Source organism: Lutra lutra, chromosome 13 (genome assembly GCF_902655055.1).
Source record: "Lutra lutra chromosome 13, mLutLut1.2, whole genome shotgun sequence".
In the NCBI taxonomy this organism is placed as follows: domain Eukaryota; kingdom Metazoa; phylum Chordata; class Mammalia; order Carnivora; family Mustelidae; genus Lutra; species Lutra lutra.
Window position 1 is genome coordinate 58,698,978 of NC_062290.1, and position 21,501 is coordinate 58,720,478.

A 21,501-nucleotide genomic window follows, 5' to 3' on the forward strand; every position below is an offset into this window, starting at 1 on the left:
AGGATGCAGTTTGGTGTAATGCATGTTATAGCCCTCAGGGCTGCGGGCCTCCTCACACGCTGGCTGTTCAGATAGTCTGAGGGATGAGGCTGCTGCAGCCAAAAGTGGGTTACATTACAGTACTGCCTGCTGCTGGAGATGGAGGACCAATAACCTCAGAAAACAGCGCACAGGAGCAGCTGGGCCAGCAGAGCACTTTGTGAGGGCCCATTTGGACACTCCGCAGTGGGGTACCGCAAAGGTGAGTGCCCTAACGCGCGGGTCGTCGACCCGAAGGCCTTGACGGGGACCTGGGTTTGGTGAGAAAGGGAAGGGCTCCAGCCGAGGCCGCTTGGATGAGTCATTCTCACCTCCCCAGGCAGGTGCGGTGGCAGGACGCTTCGCCTTGGCGGGCGGGCGACGAGAGCCGCGAGCCGCGAGCCGCAGCGGAGTCCCCTCTCGGGACGCCTCCTCCGGGCCGGCACTGACCTTGCCGCTGGCGGCCCGAACGCCGAGAAGACCCGGCGCCACAGAGCTGGGCGCTGGTCGGGGCCGCCCACTGCTACCCGGACCCACCGGTCGTCGGAGCCGGCCGCCGCCCTCCTGCGCTTCCTCAGCGCCTCAGTCCCACGCGAGGTTGCCAGCTGAGCCCAGAGGGCGGGGCGGGGCGCTGGCCCACCGTCCCGCGGAGGTCGTCTCGCGCGGGCGCACGCGCCGCAGTCGCGCGGGGCGGGGGGTGGGGAGGGTGGGTGTGCTTGGGGCAAGTGCGTCGCCGCCGCTGCCGCCTCAGCCTGCTGCTCCGCCCGCGCCGCCTGCTCCCGGCGCTTGGCCCCAGCACGCCGGCTCCCGAACGGCCATGGGCGGCGCGGGGTTCGCGGTGTAGAGTCCGCCAGTCCCGGACCCGCGTCCCGCACCCTGACGGTCCCGGTAAGCGGGGGCGGGGGCGGCGGGGACCGGCAGGCACCCTAAGGGACGGGTCTGCGGGCCTCGGACAACCCTGTGGGGACTCAGGTGTTGTGTGGGAGCCGCCCCGAAGGGAGTCCTTGAGTAAGTGGATAAACCCCGAGTGTCCCTGCCTCTGCCCCTTGGGAGAGCCCCGGAGGCGGTGCGGGGAGCCGCCCCCAAGGAGGACCCCTGTGTGAATGGAGACTCCCAGGGCTTGCTCTGCATTTGCTGCCATGGGGAGGCGCAGTGTGGAGGCACTGTCCCCGCAGAGAGACCGTCTGTATGACTACCGGAGGGCAAGGGTGGTCCCTGATGTTGTCTCAGTGGAAGACCATTTGAGAACAGAGGGGAGCCTCGGGAGCCTCAGGAGCCTGCGCGGTGGAGATGGACCCCACAGAGGACCCCAGTATAAAGGCATACTTTAGACTGCGCCTTAGAACTGCCTGGAAGGAACCTGACTGGAAGGAGAGGAGCCTGCCATGGATCTAGGCCAGGAGTAACTCCCCATATGCCCACTTTGGCCTTGACCTTTCTCGGGCTCGGTGTGCCCTAAATTGAGTCCCTCCAAGGTGGTCGAGAGGCTGGGGCCCTGCGGGACTGCTGCCTTTGTCCATTCCAACCCCCACCCCATTAGAAATTTTATTCTCCGTCGTAGCCCAGGTTGGCTCCAAGCTGGATTTTTGTGGAGGCAGGAACTTCTGTTAGAGCAAAGGGCAAAAGGGAAGGGAGGACCAGTGAGGCCTCTGAAGCAAAGATAGGAGACTTGGGGCCCTGGGCTTGACTATCCACAAGCAAGCAGTGAAGAATCAGGTGGAATAATTGATGCTGGCAGGTCCTGGAAGAGAAAGTCCTTTGAAGGAAAGAAAGGATATGTTAGGATTATTGAGCACTCATGTGCCAAGTATCATGCCAGGGATATTTAACATCTCATATAATCCTTACAACAGCATTATGAAAGTATCCCCTTTTAAACATTAGGCACCTTAGACTCAGAGAAGTTTACCAGTTTGTCCAAGGTCACAAAGCTTGGAATCATGAAATCTGTTTTTGGAAGTTTATTTTGGAAAAAAGTATCAAGGAGAGGCAGAAGCAAGAATGTATATTTGTTAAGTTGCATGAAGATACCAAACATAGGGCTTTGTATATGGTTAGTAAATATGTTGATTAAGTAAGTGAACAAGGACAGTTTAATTGGGGATGAGACTGCTGCAGGAACTGATACCCACTGAATCCCCAGATTTCAGGGTGTGGCTTCCTTTCCTGGCAACCTCATTGTAATGATACCTCTGAGGGTCTCCGGACTTAATGGGTCTGAAAGAGGCCTCTGCGTGTGGCCTTTGATAGGACTTGCTCTGGGGAACAAGAGGAACCCTCCAGAGGATGGTCTTCTAAGACTACCCTCCCAGCTTGCAGGGAGCAGAGGGAGAGACAGGGTCACTTTTAGGAAGCGTAATTCACAGTATCTTTGTGGCCATCTGAGTATTGCACCATAGACACTGGTCCACAGATAACACGCAGGACACTTTTTCCAAAAAGTGTTTCTGCATGATGAGGAGGAGGGCTAAACAGGTGTACAACCAAGGAAGGCTTATTGGAAGTCCACTGTCTGGGGAGGGAAAAGGGTTCTTCGCCTGATACAGTGATACATCCTTATCTCACCTCCTTGGCTGGGGTGGTGCTTTCATTCCACCTGAATTCCAAGGTGCAAATTTGGGACCAAGGAGAGATTCTGGTTTCTTGCCCAAAAATTGAGTGTCGAGGGAAGTAAGTAATGTAATTCTCTAGAGAACCATTTTGAGTTTTCCTGCATCCCCCCCCTTTTATCCTTCCTCATACCCAAACCTAGAGACATTCTCCTATAACAGAAGTGGCTTCCCTGGGCTCCTGGGGTTACTTAAGAAAGATCAGGGTTGTGAGAAAACAAAACAACCTCATTTACCAATTGCTGGCTTTAAGTCAATGGCTGCCTGAAGCATGGGTGTGGCACCTCATGCACAGCTCCTCAGTGGAGTAAATTCCGACAGAGGTTTATATTGGTTAATCACCTCCCCATGACAAAGTTGTTTATAACTGTTTATAATTCCCTTTCAGTTCAAACCCCTTTATTCAGCTTAACACACAAAAATAAATAGGGATATGGATATATGGATACATATACACATATAGTTTTTTAATATCCATATGTAGCTTTTTAAGAAAATCAGAAGGAACAAGCCTGCAAATGTGATCTTTGCTCCAATTCAGAATATGTCATTGGGTTGGTTTTTTTTCTACACTGGTCTTTTCATTGAGCGCTCTTAGTATCACACCCTCTCGTGTCCCTGGAAAGATTGCATACTGGACCTTGAATATCATCTCCTTGATGTCCAGGTTTGGATAAACATAAAGATTATGAAAATCCTAAGAATACTGTCTAACTCTCCCCTAATCACAATGTAAGCCAAATCATTCCAGAATGGATGTGAAGGATGTCAAGTAGTTGCCTTAATCTACTAAAAAAAAAAAAAAAAAAAAAAAGCTTTCTCCAAAGGATAATGAAAAGGGAAAGAATTTCACTTGCATGTACACAGATATATCTGGGTTTTACTTAAGGATTTTTTAGCCTTTAATCTTCTACATCTTCTCTGATCACATTGTTACGGTATTCTTCCTCCTACATTTGCCATATTTTTGACAGTGCTTCCTTTTCCTCAAACATGAATAGTAGGACTCTCTCCAGCCCATTTCCCACATTCCCTTTATTTTTTCCAGTACACCTGTTCCTAAGTGGATCATATTTATGCAAATAGTTTCCTTTCTCTTTAGTCACGGAATCTATTATCTTCTAGTCCCACGTGCTTTTCTCCAGCAGTGCTCTTGATTTCTGCTATCTTCATTTCTTGGATTGATTGATTCAGTTCTGATGAGAGTACTATCATTTACTCCACCCCTCAATCTTAATGACCAAGTTCTGACAAGAGTTGCTTACCAGCTTTGGATCAAGAAACCAAGACCATCAATTTGTAGCTGGAGACATTATTTTTTCCATTATAACATCCCTTTCCAAACCTTGTCGCCTTCCAGCAATCCCCTCAGAGACTCATAGATAGTACTTACTAAGTGCTACCTACTTGCCAGGCATTATGTTAGATAAATATGACAGTTGGTTGCTCTTGAGGAGTTCACATAGAATCAGTCTGCATTTCTTTTTTTTTTTTAAGATTTTATGTATGTATTTGACAGAGAGAGAGAGATCACAAGGAGGCAGGCAGAGAGATAGGGGGAAGCAAGCTCCCTGCTGAGCAGGGAGCCTGATTCGGGGCTTAATCCCAGGACCCTGAGATCATGACCTGAGCCAAAGGCAGAGGCTTAAACCCACTGAGCCACCCAATCGTCCCCACAGTCCACATTTCTCCAATCATTTACTATAGAGTAAGAAAAGTGAGGGGAAATTACAGTTTTACAGAGTATCTATAGGAATCTTTGTAGAGTAAGTATGCCTTTTCCCAGGCATCAGTGAAAGGCAGCTGCTGTTTCTGTGCCTCCTCTGGCAGCTCCATTGTGAGCCCCCCTGCCATTGCCCTGTCAAAATTACTTTTGCCCATGTGCTTTCAGTGAACTAGCCACACTCTTAGCTTCTTCTTCTTTTTTTAATATTCCATTTATTTATTTGACAGAGAGAGATCTCAAGTAGGCAGAGAGGCAGACAGAGAGAGAGAGAGGAGAAAGCAGGCTCCCTGCCAAGCAGAGAGCCTGATGCAGGACTCGATCTCAGGACCCTGAGATCATGACCTGAGCCGAAGTTAGAGGCTTATTAACCCACTGAGCCACCCAGGCGCCCCCACACTCTTAGCTTCTTATGATAATAATGACAGTGTCTTATATTTGGATAACACGTTGTAGTTAGAGCCCTTTTACATACCTGATTGCCATTTGTTTGTGAGAAATATTTCATCTTACTGGGGTCTTCTCACTAAAACAACAGTGTGTGGGCTGCCTAGATCACTTTCTCTCTCTCCATTTTTTTTTCTTTTTGGAGTCTCTTAATTAAGTTTATGGGTCTCCCAGAGGGAAAGCCCAGTGATTCACTACAGTCACCACCTAGCAGCACTTATGCTATGGAGAGGAGTTTCTTGTTGGGTCCAAAGGCCAAGCAATGTGCTACTGGTCAGCTCTGGTACTTATCAGGGCTATCCTACTAACTGGCCTTGGAAAATTCAATTCTCTGGGTTTTTTTTTAACCTCCTAAAATTCAAATACATATTCCCTTCTAAACAAATATTTTAAGCATACTGTCTCAAACCAATTTGGGGGGCTGATTCATAATGTGAAGGCAGTTTTCCTTGCCTATTTCTATCCAGCAACCGGCTGGCTTCATACCATCTAAGCTAGAGTCCCCATATAGCAGTCCATGCCTTGGCATGTGCTTTTACCTCTTCCTGGAATGCTTTTTTTTTTTTTTTTCCCTTAGCCACTGGGGTAACTCCCACTCATATTTCAAAATTTAGCTCAAGCAACACCTTTTTTTAAAAATCCTACACTCATGCCCCCTACACATGCATATACACTGCATTCTCACAGGCTGAGCGAGATTCCATTTGTTCATTCTACCAAGTTATTAAATGCCTGATTTGTGCCTGACACATAGTAGGTTGCACTCAGCAAATACTAGCAAAATCAATAAACAAAGATAATTAATATTTAATAATTCATTCAACCCCATTTGTTTTGGGTTGAATCTCTGCTTCAGGGGCCCAGAGCAGAGAAGAGGGAGTGCTTCTCCATCTTGCTGAAAAGCTCTGCTTGCTAAGTGCAGTCACACCAGCCAATCACCGATAGTGTGCTATTTCTTAACTGTTGCTCTGCTTCTGTGGAAGCCAGCACTGTAGCTTTTCATGAAGACTCACCCTAAGCCCCCAGAGGCTAAAGATCGTGCCATAATTTTGTTCTCATGTATATTAGAGCTTTGTTGGCTTTCAGTAAATATTAAAAACAGGACCTCCGTCATGACTTACTCTCTTGAGCAGAGTTCAGGAGGACAGTTTTATTCAGTCTTTAGCCCTTCTGCTGCTTGAAAATACCAAAAGAGCCCTGTGCAGTTGGGAATGACTGTCTCCCTGGACCAACTGAACCCAGTGCTGCTGTGCTGGATAAATAGGGTGACTGGAGGAAGACAGGGAGATACTAGGTAGACCCTTTTAGGGTCTGCAGATGTGAAAACTAAAAGCTGTACGATACTGTTAGGCCACAGAATGGCTGACTATGAACAGGGCCCCAGAACACTGTCATGAGACACTGCATTCCTAAACCAAAACTCTTTTTGATGACTTTTTAAAAAAATCTTCAGATTGATATTGATGTCCACAGTAAGCTTAGAGTCTGTGCTATGCATTTTGCATTTCTTAGACCCTGGTTCTGCTGGTTTTCCATACCCTTGTGGCTGCTTACATTCTTTGTTAAGTACATACCTTTCCCCAAGGCTCTCTGTCTTTTTGGAACATACTTCTATGAACCAGCTGTCAGCCACCTTGAAATTTTTACCCTCATGTGCCCATGCTACTCATGCTAAATTTCTCCAGCCCAAACCTAGGAGGGAGGAGATATATTTTCAAGCTTCCTACACATGCCCTTAGAGCAGTAGCCCTCCTGTGGGCCAGGACACAGTGCCACAGGACACAGCATAAATGAAGGGGACCATTGACCTTGGTAATATTATCTCTTTTCTTACTGTGTTTGTATAAACTAGCTAAATTCCAAAATTCTGTAGCTCTCCCCTGTGGTCAAAGTAATCACCTGTAACTACTATTTGGTTACCCATTCTCATCCCTGCTAGCCCTGAACTACTATGGTAATACAGGGTCCACCTCTGGAGAAGTAGAGTGGATGGGATGAGATGAGGTGGTGACTCTGTAGTTTCTAGACCTGAACTCTGAAGATTTAGTTTGATCAGTCTCTCTGGCCAACTTTGAGGAAAAGAAAGGGTACTGACACCATGATCTCAAACTTTTTATGTTGTCCAGTCATCTCTGCAACATTCACTCAACAAAGATTTATAGAATCCGTGCTCTGTGGAAGATAGTGAGAACCATCTAAATTTTTCTCCCTCTTGATATCACTGAAAACCTGAAATTCCCTTCTCTACCTGCTCAACCCAGTCTGTTTTTTTCCCCTTGTCCCTCCACTCAGAGGTTTTCTTTGCCTTGCTCCCACCTAGGAAAGCCTTCATAACCTCCAAGCAATCATTTTTAGATGTTTCTGAGCCTTTTCAAACAGCTGCCAGTCCTATATGAAGAATCAAATGAAAGAAATAAAAGGCAGGATGCCTGGGTGGCTCAGTCGATTAAGCATCAGCCTTCAGCTCAGGTCATGATCCTGGAGTCCTGGGTTCAAGTCCTGAATCGAGCTCCTTGCTTGGCAGGGATCCTGCTTCTCCCTCTGCCTGCCACTCCCCTTGCTTATGCGCTCGCTTGCTCTCTCTCTCTCTCTCTCTCTGACATATAAATGAGTAAAATCTTTAAAAGAAAAAAAAGAAAGAAAAGGCATCCAGATTGGTAAAGAAGTAAAACTTGCAGTATTTGCAGATGACATGTTACTATATATAGAAAACCCTGAAATTCCACCAAAAAACTATTAGAACTGATAAATGAATTCAGTAAATTTCAGAATGCAAAATTAATAAATTTTTAAAAAGAAATCAGATAAAAGCAAGTACAGTAAATGTTCTTTACATTTAACATGTGAAATGAGGAGACTCCTGCCTATTAGTAGGGCTGCTCCCCAGGCTTCTCACAGTTACAAATCTTTTTTTTTTTTTTAAGTATTCTGTATACCCAAAATGGGGCTTGAACTCACAACCCTGAGATCAAGAGTCACATGATCCACCAACAGAGCCAGCCAGGCACCTCTCAGGTACAAATCGAGAGCTTGGGAAAAGAGTCCCTAGCTGCCTTTTCCTTCCTTATTTTTCTACCAGCTCCTATTGTGGAGCAACCCTTCCTCCTCTCACTCCCACCACTCTGCCCTTATAAGTATTCTCACTGTGTTCTAAGCATGTGCTCTGCAGAGAATGGGTGTGTCTCTCACACACACATTTCAAGGTGCCCACATATGTCTTACTACCTGGCAAATACATTTTTTAAATGATTTTATTTATTTATGTAACAAAGAGAGATCACAAGTAGGCAGAGAGGCAGACAGAGAGAGGCAGAAGCAGGCTCCCCGCTGAGCAGAGACCCTCCCAATGCGGGGCTCAATCCCAGGACCCTGAGATCATGACCTGAGCCGAAGGCAGAGGCTTAACCCACTGAGCTATCCGGGCACCCCCTGGCAAATACATTTAGACAGACTTCTCTTACCCAAAGAAAGATTTTGTTTTTTGTTATCTGTTTTCATTTTCTCCGGATCATATAGCTACACAGCCCTATTCTACCTTCTTGTCCCTCTGTTATTCACCACCACCTGCTCCTGCCCTCCTGAGGTTTATTCCAAGCCTAACTTAGATACTACAAATTCTCTGGCAGTGACATCATTCTTGAGACAACGTCTTTTTATCCTTCTTTCATCCTTTTTAGGGAGTCAAAAAACCCAATTCCACCCACCAGCCAAAGAAGTAATCATTAACTATCATTTGTGGGATCTTTACAACTTGATTTCCTTTTTTTTTTTTTTTAAGATTTTATTTATTTATTTGACAGAGAGATCACAAGTAGGCAGAGAGGCAGGCAGAGAGAGGGGGGAAGCAGGCTCCTGCTGAGCGGAGAGTCCGATGCGGGGCTTGATCCCAGGATCCTGAGATCATGACCAGAGCTGAAGGCAGCAGCCTTAACCCACTGAGCCACCCAGGCGCCCCCAACTTATTTCCTTTTAACTCACTTTTTCTTGCTAGGTCTTTTTCCACACAGGAAAAGCCAGGTTTTCTCACAAGGCATTTGTTTTTACCTGTCACTAATCACTACCACTTGTTCCTCTAGAAATTAGAGCTCATTTTGTTAATTTCTCAAACACTCGGGCACATCGTGGGTATTTCAGCACACCTGCATTTAATCAAGGTGTCTTGTATACAGGTTTGATCTTCCATTAAGCACTAAGAGTTTCAACCTCATTCTTTGAAGCCTACTGTTATTGTGTCCTCACAGTTTACTCTCAAAATCAAAGCTATGTCTATTCACAATGACTTGGGGTCTTGTTTGGATTTGATGGTTTCTTTTTGAGGTTCTGCTCTACATTTTCTGCCTGTATGAGCACAAAATGGCCTAGAAAACTGAACCATCTTAGGTAAAAGTAGTAACAATTCCAGGATCCTGTGGTCAGGAATGGAAGGTGGTTTTTAATTTCTTTTTATGTTTGTTTTGCTGGTGGATGTCATCTTCAGTCTTCATTGAAATTCCTTTAAAGATTAACTCCCCAAACCACTGCAGTGACATCATTAACAATTGAGATAGCTTAATAGTGATTCTTACTATCCTTACAGAGAATAATGGGTTGTAGCAGGACTACAATGTATTGGGAGATGCCTGTGGTTAATTTGCTGATACACTATTAATGACTCAGTCCACTTACAGAGTAACCTTCCTCTTTGGCCTTTGTTGAGAACTCATTACATTATCTGAAAAAGCCAGTAAGAGCCAAATGCATATCACTGATTTTCCTTCCGTGGATTCATTCTTGAAAAAGTGAATTTCATATGGTTATTCTAGGTCTCCAAATAAGCATTTCACGACTTTTTTTTTCAACCCATACTTTCTTGCTGATAAACCTGGAAATAATTGATCATGAAGAAGGTCCATAATGAAGGGCTGTGTGTCAGTTTTACGTTCTCCCTCCTGGTGTGGTATGCCTATTCCTCTTGCTCTAAGTGGGGGGCTTGCTTTCCACCTAACCATAGAGTACAGCTGGTACTCTTGAGTCATGTGGACAGTTTCTGAAGATTATAGATCCAGCCTCTTCAAGAATCCTCTGGATCCTTTGGGGCACCTGGGTGGTTCAGTTGGTTAAGTGTCTACCTTCGGCTCAGGTCTTGATCTCAGGATCCTGGGATCGAGCCCTGTACTGGGTTTCCTGCTCAGAGGGCAGTCAGCTTCTTCCTCTCCCTTTGCCTCTCCCTACCCTCCCGCTTATGCTTGCTCTCTCTCTCTTAAATAAATAAATAAAATCTTAAAAAAAAAAAAAAGGTAAAGAATCATCTGACTCCATAGCAAAAGTTCTAACATACACATACTCTCCTCTCTACCCCTGGGCCCACCCCCGCCAGGCTAGGTCACATGAATTTCTTTTTCTTTCTTTTTTTTTTAATTTAAATTAAACTTTGTTAACATACAGTGTATTATTAGTTTCAGAGGTAGAATTTAGTGATTCATCAGTTGCATATAACACCCAGGGCTCATTTTATCTAGTTGCCCTCCTTAATGCTCATCACCCGATAACCCCATCCCCCCTACCTGCCCTCCAGAAACCCTCAGTTTGTTTCCTATAGTTAAGAGTCTCTTATGGTTTGCCTCCCTCTCTGTTTTCATGTTATTTTTCCTTCCCTTCCGCTATGTTCATCTGTTTTGTTTCTTAAATTCCACATATGAGTTAAATCACATGGTATTTGTCTTTCTCTAACTTATTTCGCTTAGCATAGTACCCTCTAGTTCTATCCATGTCATTGCAAATGGCAAGATTTCATTCTTTCTTATGGCTGAGTAATATGCCATTGTATATATATTCTACATTTTATTTATCTTCTTTATCCATTCATCTATTGAGAGACATCTGGGCTCTTTCCATATTTAGCTATTGTGGCCATTGTTGCTATAAACATTAGGGTGCAAGAGTTGGCTGCTTAACTGACTGAGCCACCCAGGAACCGCCAAAAAAGGATTTTTTAAATCACAATTTATTATTATCCACTGGGGGCACCTTGGTGGCTCAGTCAGTTAAGTCAGGCTCTTTATTTCAGCTCAGGTCATGATCTCAGGGTTGTGAGATAGGGCCCCTGTGGGTCAGGTCTCCACACTCAGCAGGAAGTCTGCTTGAGATTCTCTCTCAGCCCCTCTCTCTGCCCCTCATGCTCTCCCTTACTTGGGCTCTCTCCTTCTTTCTCTCTCTCAAATAAATAAAATACTTTTTTAAAAATGTCCACTTGGGCATGAGCACCTTAACGTGAATACAATTTCCTGAATCTGATCAATAAATCTTTACTCAGTCTTCTTTGCACAGTCCTGTAAACGACAGTTATTTATTCAAAGTAAATATTTCTGGAGCACCTGGCTAGCTCAGTCAGTGGAGTGTGCAACTCCTGATCTCAAGGTATGGGTTTGAGCCCCACATTGGGTGTAGAGTTTACTTAAAATCTCTAAAAACAAAAAACACCAAATTAAATATTCCTTAGTCATGCACTTTAATTTTATAAGCAAATTTTACAAATGGGGAGAGGGGATACTTACTTTCTTACCATTCTCTGAATTCAAAAACATGGGTTGTTTCTTTGGTAACAATTGATGGCAGGCAATTCCAGGCAGTGTGGAAATTTGCACCACTATGATAACATGACAGTTGTTTCTGGAATGAAGATAGAGTTGTCATCATATATTATGTGTAGGGGCACCTGGGTGTCTCAATCAGTTAAACATTTGACTGCCTTAGGCTCAGGTCATGAGCTCATGACCTGAGCCTCAGGTCACCCTTAGGCTCAGGGTGCTAGGAGTGAGCCCTGAGCCCCACATCAGGCTCCTTGCTCAGCAGGGAGTCTGCTTCTCCCTCTGCCCCTCCCCCTGCTCATGTTCTCTCTCACTCATGCTCTCTCAAATAAATAAAATTTTTTTTAAAAAAAGGTATTATGTGTATTAAGACTTTATTTAAGGGGCACCTGGGTGGCTCAGTCAGTTAAATATCTGCCTTAGACTTGGGTCGTGGTTCTAGAGTCCCAGGGTCTGCTTGTCCCTCTCCCTCTGTTCCCACCGCTCATGCACTCTTGTTCACTCTCTCTCTCAAATCAATAAGTAAATTCCTTAAAAAAGACTTTATTTAAAATATCAAAAAAGGGGTGCCTGGGTGGCTCGGTGGGTTAACACCTCTGCATTCGGCTCAGGTCATGATCCCAGGGTCCTGGGATCGAGCTCTGCATCGGGCTCTCTGCTCAGCAGGGAGCCTGCATCCCCATATCTCTCTCTCCCCACCTCTCTGCCTACTTGTGATCTCTGTCTATCAAATAAATAAAATCTTCAAAAACACAAAATAACAAAAAAAAGTAAAATAAAAAAAGCTCCACTATTAATTAATTGGGAAATGTTTATTTTTTTAAAGTTTAATGTTTTTAGTAATCTCTGCACTCAATGTGGGTCTCAAACTCACTACCACAAGACTGAGAGTCCTATATTCTTCTGACTGAGCCAGCCAGGCACCCTGGGAAATGTTTATTGTCATTCTTTTTCATACACATTGTTAGTCAGTGGAGATAGGTACTAACCAGGGTAAAAACAATCTAATAGAGGAAACTGATATTGATTGGATAATTATCCTGCTGAATATGTAATGACAAAGATAAGTGCTCCAGAGCAGATCTAGTGTTATGTGCACACTCCAATCTGGACTTCCAGAGAACGTGATACTTGAGTTGAGCTCTGACAGATGAATAGGTATTAACGGAGGGAAGGAACGTTCAAGGGTCCCAAAAATATAGGAAGCATGGCAAACAACGACTGAAATAAAGCCAGTATGGTTAGAACACAGAGTAAGAAAGGAGACCAGACCAAGCAGGGCCTCACAAGCAATGGTTAAAAAAAAAAAAAAACGTAATTTGAATGACTTTATCCTGAAAGCTGTAGAAAGCCATTTAAAAGTTCTAAGCAGGGGATAACATAAGACTGGAATGTCCCAGACATCTTTAATTCAACATGTACAAAATCCTGTTTCATTTCCCAATTTCTGTAAATGGCAATACCATTCTGCTAGGTTTTTTTTTAAGTTTTTATTTAAATTCCAGTTAATTAATATACAGTGTAATATTAGTTTTAGGTGTACAATGTAGTGATTCAACATTTCCATACACCACCTGGTGCTCATCACAAGTGCCCTCCCTAATCCCCGTCATCTATTTCACCCAGCCAACCACCTATCTCCCATCTGGTAACCATCAGTTTGTTCTCTATATTTAAGAGTCTGTTTCTTGGTTTGCCTCTCTCTTTTTTTCCCCTATGATTGTTTTGTTTCTTAAATTCCACTAGTTAGTTGATTTAAAACTGCTCTCTCAGTAAGTAAGGCAGAGAAAGGCTGAATGAAATACCATATAACTTTACTTACACATGGAATCTAAAAACATTGGACTCATAAAAACAGAATAAAATTACCATTGCCAAAGGCTGAGGAGAGGAGGAAATGGTGAGGCAGCACTGGTCAAGAGGTATAGATGTTCAGATATAAAATGAATAAGTTCCAGGGATCTCAGGTACAGCAGGGTGACCATAATTAATAAAACTACATTGTATACTTGAAAGATGCTATGAGAATAGAGCTTTAATGTTCTTACCATAACAACAATGAAAAAATGGTAATTATGTGAGGTAAAGGATGAGCAACCTAGCATTATTATTGTAAGCATTTTGCAATATATAAGTATATCAAAACATCATATTGTATATCTTAAACTTACATGGTATTATATGTCAATTATATCTTAGTAAAGCTGGGAAATAATTATGAAACTGTCCTCTTTCCCTTTAACCTTTATCCACTCAGTTACCAATTTATTCCCAAATTTTTCTAATTCTATTCCCATGGTATCAGGAAGACTCAGTCAGCTTTATTCCTGCTGCCATCATTTCAGTTTAAACCCTCTACATCTTGCCTGGACTATTATAGTAGTCTTCTAAGTGGCCCTAACTTCTCCTCCTATCCTCTGCCCCCCTTTCATCCAAACAAACAGAGGATAACTTCCTACCCATTCTTCATGGTCCGCTTTGATTCCCAGTACTGCGGTCTTAACCTTCGTTTAGGCATTTCTGATACTTTGTCTCACTCTTTGAGGTTTTTAAAAATATTTTATTTATTAGAGAGAGAGCATGAGCAGCGGGAAGGTAAGGGAGAGACAGATGGAGTGGGAGGGACAGACTCCCCACTGAGCAGGGAGCCCAATACTGGGCTGGAGCCCAGGGATCATGACCCAAGCTAAAGGCAGACACTTAACAAACTGAGCCATCTAGATGCCCTCTTCTTTGAGTTCTGATATTAAGTAGCTTAAGTGGTGAGACTGTCCTCCTGTCTTTTATTTCCTATGATGAGTAGTTAGTACCTGATACACAGTACTGTTCAATAAGTCTTGATTATAAGGATTGAGAACAAGGCTAAAATGGACTCTCCGTTTCACTTTACTTAGAACACGCTTTCCCCAGCCGAATTCTACTTCAGAAGACCCTCGAGGCTCAGAAAGAGTAAACCAGCTTTGCAATATGCCATGTCATGCCCTCACTTTCCGGTATTGTACCCTGGTATGGCAGAAGAGCAGGGATAATGTTACTTCTTAACCTGTGAAGTTTTTATTAAACAGCTCAGAAAATCAAAAGAGAAAATATGGGAGCAACATTAGTGAAGCCTTAAAAGTCTGAGAAGCACTTTAAGCACTTATAATGGGCAGGTTGTCTGTAAAAGACAAACAGACCCACAAAGAACCATAGCTAATTAGAGAGGGCAAAGGAGTCTTTGTGATCTTGACCATGTGGATGGGTTGGTAGAGTTTCCTATCTAATCCAGGAGTCCCCTAAAAGTAGGAGTGCATTCACTCTGACTGAAAAAGTGAGAATTTGATGTGGATTATCCCTGGATGCAGTGAGCACAGAACTTATTGGAGGAGCTTTTCTTCAATCAGAAGTCTGAAATGTATTCCTATAATCTTGCTTTAAGCTTGGGTTATCTCACGGGGCAGAGGAGAGACTTAAGCTCTAAAGTCTCCAACCATCTCCAGAGGCCTGGGACCCCTGGACCTAATGGCTTTGGGACAGCAAGAAATAAATAGATACCATTTCACATTTGTAGAATACTTTCCAGTCTACTAAGTACTTAATAAGCACATTTTCTAATGTTATCCTCATGACAGCCCTGTGAAGTGCACTGAGCAGACAGCCTTCATTTTACAAGTATGAAAACCAAAAATCACAGCGCCAGTCAGAAATAGAACCAGGGTCTTCTGACTCATTAACAAGTGCTTTTTCTATCCCACCATGCCTCTGAGTTCCAGAAGAGGGAAAAACTATTTAAAATTTTTTTTAATTTTTTTTAAAATTTTATTTATTTGTCAGAGTGAGCACAGGCAGACAGAGTGGCAGGCAGAGGCAGAGGGAGAAGCAGGCTCCCCGCTGAGCAAGGAGCCCGATGCGGGACTCGATCCCAGGACGCTGGGATCATGACCTGAGCCGAAGGCAGCCGCTTAACCAACTGAGCCACCCAGGCGTCCCTATTTAAAATTTTTTTTAAAAATTTTTATTTGACAGAGAGAGATCACAAGTAGGCAGAGAGAGAGAGAGGGAAGCAGGCTCCCTGCTGAGCAGAGAGCCTGATGTGGGACTCTATCCCAGGACCCTGAGATCATGACCTGAGTGGAAGGCAGAGGCCCAACCCACTGAGCCACCCAGGTGCCCAGGAAAAACTATTTAATAACACTTGCCACTTAGGTGAATGGTTGAAATTGCTTGGCTTGACATGGTCCGCCATTGGCTGAATCTGGGCCCCTCTGCTTTTTGTCCACAGAGCCATGGGGGTGTTGATGTCCAAGCGGCAGACAGTAGAGCAGGTACAGAAGGTGAGCCTGGCTGTGTCTGCTTTCAAGGATGGACTACGGGACAGGCCTTCCATCCGGCGCACCGGTGAGCTTCCAGGGTCCCGCCGTGGCACTGTAGAGGGCTCTGTCCAGGAGGTACAGGAGGAGAAGGAAGCAGAAGCAAGTACCCCAGTGCTGCAAGAAGAGAGCAGTGCCAAACGAGCAGCCTGGGAGAGGCTCCGAGATGGGCGTGGAGTGGAGCCAGAGGAGTTCGATAGGAGTAATCGTTTCACGCCGCCGGCTTTCATCCGCCCCACCCGGAAGCTGGATGATGACAAGCCTCCTGATATCTGCTTGGAGCCCAGAGAACTTGTGAGTATCCAGTTAGGGCACAGTCCTCAAGTCTTAGACCTTCTGAGGATCAGGGAGCAAGACAGGGAGGCCTGGGTACAGTTAAAGTGAGACCCAAAAAGAAAAAACTCCAAAAAGGTGCAGTTGAGTCTGGAATAATCTTTGAATTTTTTCCGCAAGAATAAAAATGTTACATCCTGGGTTGGTCTTAGTGAAAGACTGGAAGACGGGTGATAAGGAATGACACCATGGCAGGTCTCTTGCCATCCATCTCGCTATGGGATAGTAGTGTTCCCTGTAGGAGGCATTTGGAAATTTATGGGCATTCAAGAAGGTCATCATCACTGGGAGTTGCTACTGGTTTTTAGTGCCAAGAAAACCAGGGATGCTCAGTGTCCTGCAATGTCTGGGACAGTCTTTCAGAATGGATTATTTTTTCCAAAAATGTTAGTAGCATCCCTGTTCAGAAAAATGGGCACAGAGACCTGAGCAGTTGGAAGAGCTTGCTGGTTCTTATCTTTCAGAGAGAAAGCTCTATCACCTTAGCACTGACGTCAGTTGGAATTGTTCTTCTGGGCTGCTCCAAGGATATTCAGCCCCATGTGGATAACTGTGTTTGGTGGCCATAGGACCTTGCTGCCTACACTGCAATGAATACACTCCTTGTTTATTCTTTTTGCCAGGTTGTCAACGATGAGATGTGTGATGTCTGTGAGGTCTGGACAGCTGAGAGCCTCTTCCCATGCAGGATCTGTACCAGGGTTTTCCATGATGGCTGTCTGCGCCGCATGGGCTACATCCAAGGAGATAGCGTGGCAGAGGTGACTGAGACAGCCCACACAGAAACTGGCTGGAGCTGCCACTACTGTGTAAGCCCGGACAGCAGGGACTGTGGGCCGCAGCACTGCAGGGAACTTGGCACTTTTCTGGAGACCCATTCTTAGAACATTGGTTCCTAGGCAGTGACCTAAAAGACTTTTCCAATTGTAGATACAGATATCCTCAAACTTGGTCAGGCTTTCTCTACCTCAGTACTATGACATTTTGGACAGAGTAATTTTTTTGTTGTGGGGGATGTGTGCAATGTAGTATGTTTAGCAGCATCCCTGGCCTCTAACCCATTAGATGTCAGTAGCACCCACCCTCAGTTGTGACAACCAAAAATGTCTCCAGATACTACCCAGTGTGTCCTAGGGGAGCAAACTTGTCCCCTCAGAGTCCCCTTAGCTCAGAAACACTGAGCTAAAGGAATCAATGGTTAGGATGAGACCTAATTATTCAAAAGTAATACTGCTTAGAGTAGTGCTTTCTCTAGTAGTCTATAGTTGTCATTCATTGTACTCATCTGAAAAACCAACCTAACCAACTTGCTTTCAATAGGAATAGGTTCTAACACAGTAACACTTCTTAGTCCAAAGATCATCACTTAGCTTACCACCTAACTCTTAGGAGCATTTGTTCTTCATCTCTAATGTGATCATTATGTAAATTAAATAACAAATGTTTGTTGATTCAGAACTTTGCAAATTATATATAAATGCCTTCCAACTTTTTTTTTAAGATTTTGTTTATTTGACAGAGAGAAACCACAAGCAGGGTGAGCAGCAGAGGGAGAGGGAGAGGCAGGCTCCCTACTGAGCAAGGTGCTGGATGCAGGGCTCAATCCTAGAACCCTAAGATCATGACCTGAGCCAAAGGCAGACACTTAACCCCCTGAAACACCCAGGCACCCCACCTTCCAACTTTTAAAAAGACAAAAGTCAGGGCCACCTGAGTGGCTCAGTGGGTTAAGCCTTTGCCTTCAGCTCAGGTCATGATCTCAGGGTCCTGGGATCGAGCCCCACATTGGGCTCTCTGCTCAGCGGGGAGCCTGCTTCCCCACCTTCTCTGCCTGCCTCTCAGCCTACCTGTGATCTCTCTGTCAAATAAATAAAATCTTTAAAAAAAAAAAAAAGACAAAAGCCAGATTCGTATCTATTTCTTAGCATATCTGAATAGAATTTAAGTCTTGCTTTATTGGTCTGTTATCCTGCAGATATCTTCTAAGAAACATCTTAGCACATTCCCCCCTCTTCTTCCTACTGCCTAAAAGAAAGCAAAGATGTACCACTTTCTAACAAATATCACTTTATCTAAGGCTTGCCTAAAAAATCAAGTATAGAACAGTTATTTTGAGCCCCTTACACACCTTTTCCCCAGCTGAAGTATGCCATAGTAGACCCTGCTCTACACACCATTTTCTCTAGTCACCACCTCTCCAAACACCAGCTTTTCACTCATAGCAACTCTGCCCTGCAGGGTTCTGCTGATGTGGGACCCTGCTGAAGGTGTCTCCTTCCTAACTCCTTCCTGGCTTTCTGTCACAGTCCTACCATCATTACTGCCACTTGCCAGACTTTTTACAAAGGTTTCTTCCCTTCACAGCCAGGCTTCTTGAAAAGACTCCATCATTTCCTTGTGGCTCCTCAACCACCTGTAATTCAGCTTCTGCATCCGTCATTCTGCTGTCATTCTGACAGTGACCTGTCAAGTCTAGTGACCTTTTCTCAGGCATCTTCTTACTTGACCTCTATGAGGTATTTAGCCTTCTCTTATTGCCTTCTCCCTTATTGCCTTCTCTTTTTGCAGAGGATTTAAGTATTTATGAGAATTATTATGTAAAATAAGGAAACTAGAGAAAATAGAAAATCAGTAAAGTCCCATCATAGTTGAATCACCACTGTTAACCTTACCTTCTATGTTGTGCAACTCTCTTTTCTTGGCTTCCAGTGCTCTCTACTGATTCTCCTACCTTCTTCTCTGACCATTCTGGGTGCCCTTAGTTCATTTCTTATCACAGTCCTAAACACTGGTCTTCCTTGGGGTTCTGTTGTTAATACTTTTTTTTTTCTCATTACACACATTCTCTCCCTGGGTTATTTCATCTACTTCAGTGGCTACAGCTACCATCTAAACACAAATGATTCCAAAACCTGCATGTCTAATCCTAAATTTCTTATCTCTTGGCATTACATTCATCTTGATGCCTCACAGGTACTTCACGCTCAACATGCCCCAAAATGCCTCTTCTTCCAGAAACCTGTTCTAAATTTCTTACCACTCTGAATAGTAATACCAGCCCTCCAGATGCCAATACCAACTCATTTTTATCCTTCATCCCTCACATCCAGTAAGTCAACAGGTCCTACTGATCTACCTATTAATACCTCTCAAATTTCCTCTCTTTTCCATCCTTATGTCTTAGGTTAGCCACTCATCTTTTCTTTTTTTTTTCTTTTTTTTAAATTTTTTAAATTTATTTTCAGGGCGCCTGGGTGGCTCAGTGGGTTAAGCCGCTGCCTTCGGCTCAGGTCATGATCTCAGGGTCCTGGGATCGAGTCCCACATCGGGCTCTCTGCTCAGCAGGAAGCCTGCTTCCCTCTCTCTCTCTGCCTGCCTCTCCGTCTACTTGTGATCACTCTCTGTCAAATAAATAAATAAAATCTTTAAAAAAAATTATTTTCAGCGTAACAGTATTCATTGTTTTTGCACCACACCCAGTGCTCCATGCAATCTGTGCCCTCTCCAATACCCACCACCTGGTTCCCCCAACCTCCCACCCCCCGCCCCATCAAAACCCTCAGATTGTTTTTCAGAGTCCATAGTTTCTCATGGTTCACCTCCCCTTCCAATTTCCCTCAACTCCCTTCTCCTCTCTAACTCCCCTTGTCCTCCGTGCTATTTGTTATGCTCCACAAATAAGTGAAACCATATAATAATTGACTCTGTTTGACTTATTTCACTCAGCATAATCTCTTCCAGTCCCATCCATGTTGCTACAAAAGTTGGGTATTCATCCTTTCTAATGGAGGCATAATACTCCATAGTGTATATGGACCACATCTTCCTTATCCATTCGTCCGTTGAAGGGCATCTTGGTTCTTTCCACAGTTTGGCGACCGTGGCCATTGCTGCTATAAACGTTGGGGTACAGATGGTCCTTCTTTTCACTCCATCTGTATCTTTGGGGTAAATACCCAGTAGTGCAATTGCAGGGTCATAGGGAAGCTCTATTTTTAATTTCTTGAGGAATCTCCACACTGTTCTCCAAAGTGGCTACACCAACTTGCATTCCCACCAACAGTGTAAGAGGATTCCCCTTTCTCCACATCCCCTCCAACACATGTTGTTTCCTGTCTTGCTAATTTTGGCCATTCTAAGTGGTGTAAGGTGGTATCTCAATGTGGTTTTAATTTGAATCTCCATGATGGCTAGTGATGATGAACATTTTTTCATGTGTCTCATAGCCATTTGTATGTCTCCATTGGAGAAGTGTCTGTTCATATCTTCTGCCCATTTTTTTGATATGATTGTCTGTTTTGTGTGTGTTGAGTTTGAGGAGTTCTTTATAGATCCTGGATATCAACCTTTTGTCTGTACTGTCATTTGCAAATATCTTCTCCCATTCCATGGGTTGCCTCTTTGTTTTGTTGACTGTTTCCTTTGCTGTGCAGAAGCTTTTGATTTTGATGAAGCCCCAAAAGTTCATTTTTGCTTTTTTTTGCTTTGCCTTTGGAGACATATCTTGAAAGAAGTTGCTGTGGCTGATATTGAAGAGGTTACTGCCTATATTCTCCTCTAGGATTCTGATGGATTTCTGTCTCACGTTGAGGTCTTCTATCCATTTTGAGTTTATCTTTGTGTACGGTGTAAGAGAATGGTCGAGTTTCATTCTTCTACATATAGCTGTCCAGTTTTCCCAGCACCATTTATTGAAGAGACTGTCTTTTTTCCACTGTATCCTAGCAACAGCAATCAGACAACAAAGAGAAATAAAAGGTATCCAAATTGGCAATGAAGAAGTCAAACTCTCTCTCTTCACAGATGACATGATTCTTTATATGGAAAACCCAAAAGACTCGACCCCCAAACTACTAGAACTCATACAACAATTCATCAATGTGGCAGGATACAAAGTCAATGTACAGAAATCAGTGGCTTTCTTATACACTAACAATGAAAATACAGAAAGGGAAATTAGAGAATCGATTCCATTTACTATAGCACCAAGAACCATAAGATACCTGGGAATAAACCTAACCAAAGAGGTAAAGGATCTGTACTCGAGGAACTACAGAACACTCATGAAAGAAATTGAAGACAACACAAAAAGATGGAAGACCATACCATGCTCTTGGATCGGAAAAATAAACATTGTTAAAATGTCTATACTGCCTAGAGCAATCTATACTCTTAATGCCATTCTGATCAAAATTCCACTGGTATTTTTCAAAGAGCTGGAGCAAATAATCCAAAAATTTGTATGGAATCAGAAGAGACCCCTAATCGCTAAGGAAATGTTGAAAAACAAAAATAAAACTGGGGGCATCACGTTACCTGATTTCAAGCTTTACTACAAAGCTGTGATCACCAAGACAGCATGGTACAGGCATAAAAACAGACACATAGACCAGTGGAACAGAGTAGAGAGCCCAGATATGGACCCTCAACTCTACGGTCAAATAATCTTCGACAAA

The 21,501-nt window shown here is 43.9% G+C and overlaps 2 protein-coding genes and 1 long non-coding RNA gene across 4 annotated transcripts in view; 1 reads left to right on the forward strand and 2 right to left on the reverse strand.

The window, feature by feature from the left end:
- SPATA31F3 (SPATA31 subfamily F member 3) overlaps positions 1-4,463 on the reverse strand; it is a 96,524-nt gene extending 92,061 nt beyond the window's left edge. Inside the window, exons 1-2 of the mRNA XM_047698890.1 lie at positions 4,368-4,463; positions 351-944 (exon numbers count right to left, since the gene is read on the reverse strand). Of these exons, the coding sequence (XP_047554846.1) occupies positions 351-944; positions 4,368-4,463 (690 nt within the window). The remainder of the gene's footprint in view (positions 1-350; positions 945-4,367) is intronic.
- PHF24 (PHD finger protein 24) overlaps positions 1-21,501 on the forward strand; it is a 25,506-nt gene continuing 4,005 nt past the window's right edge. The window contains exons 1-3 of one of the 2 annotated variants that reach the window (XM_047699074.1): positions 1-241; positions 15,625-16,006; positions 16,669-16,854. In XM_047699074.1, the coding sequence (XP_047555030.1) occupies positions 15,629-16,006; positions 16,669-16,854 (564 nt within the window). In that variant the 5' untranslated portion in view covers positions 1-241; positions 15,625-15,628. Of the gene's footprint in view, positions 242-768; positions 907-15,624; positions 16,007-16,668; positions 16,855-21,501 lie in introns of those variants that run through there. The other variant, XM_047699073.1, reaches the window with a different exon arrangement.
- LOC125083116 (uncharacterized) overlaps positions 20,713-21,501 on the reverse strand; it is a 19,486-nt gene continuing 18,697 nt past the window's right edge. Inside the window, exon 3 of the long non-coding RNA XR_007122179.1 lies at positions 20,713-20,766. This is a non-coding gene — a long non-coding RNA (uncharacterized LOC125083116). The remainder of the gene's footprint in view (positions 20,767-21,501) is intronic.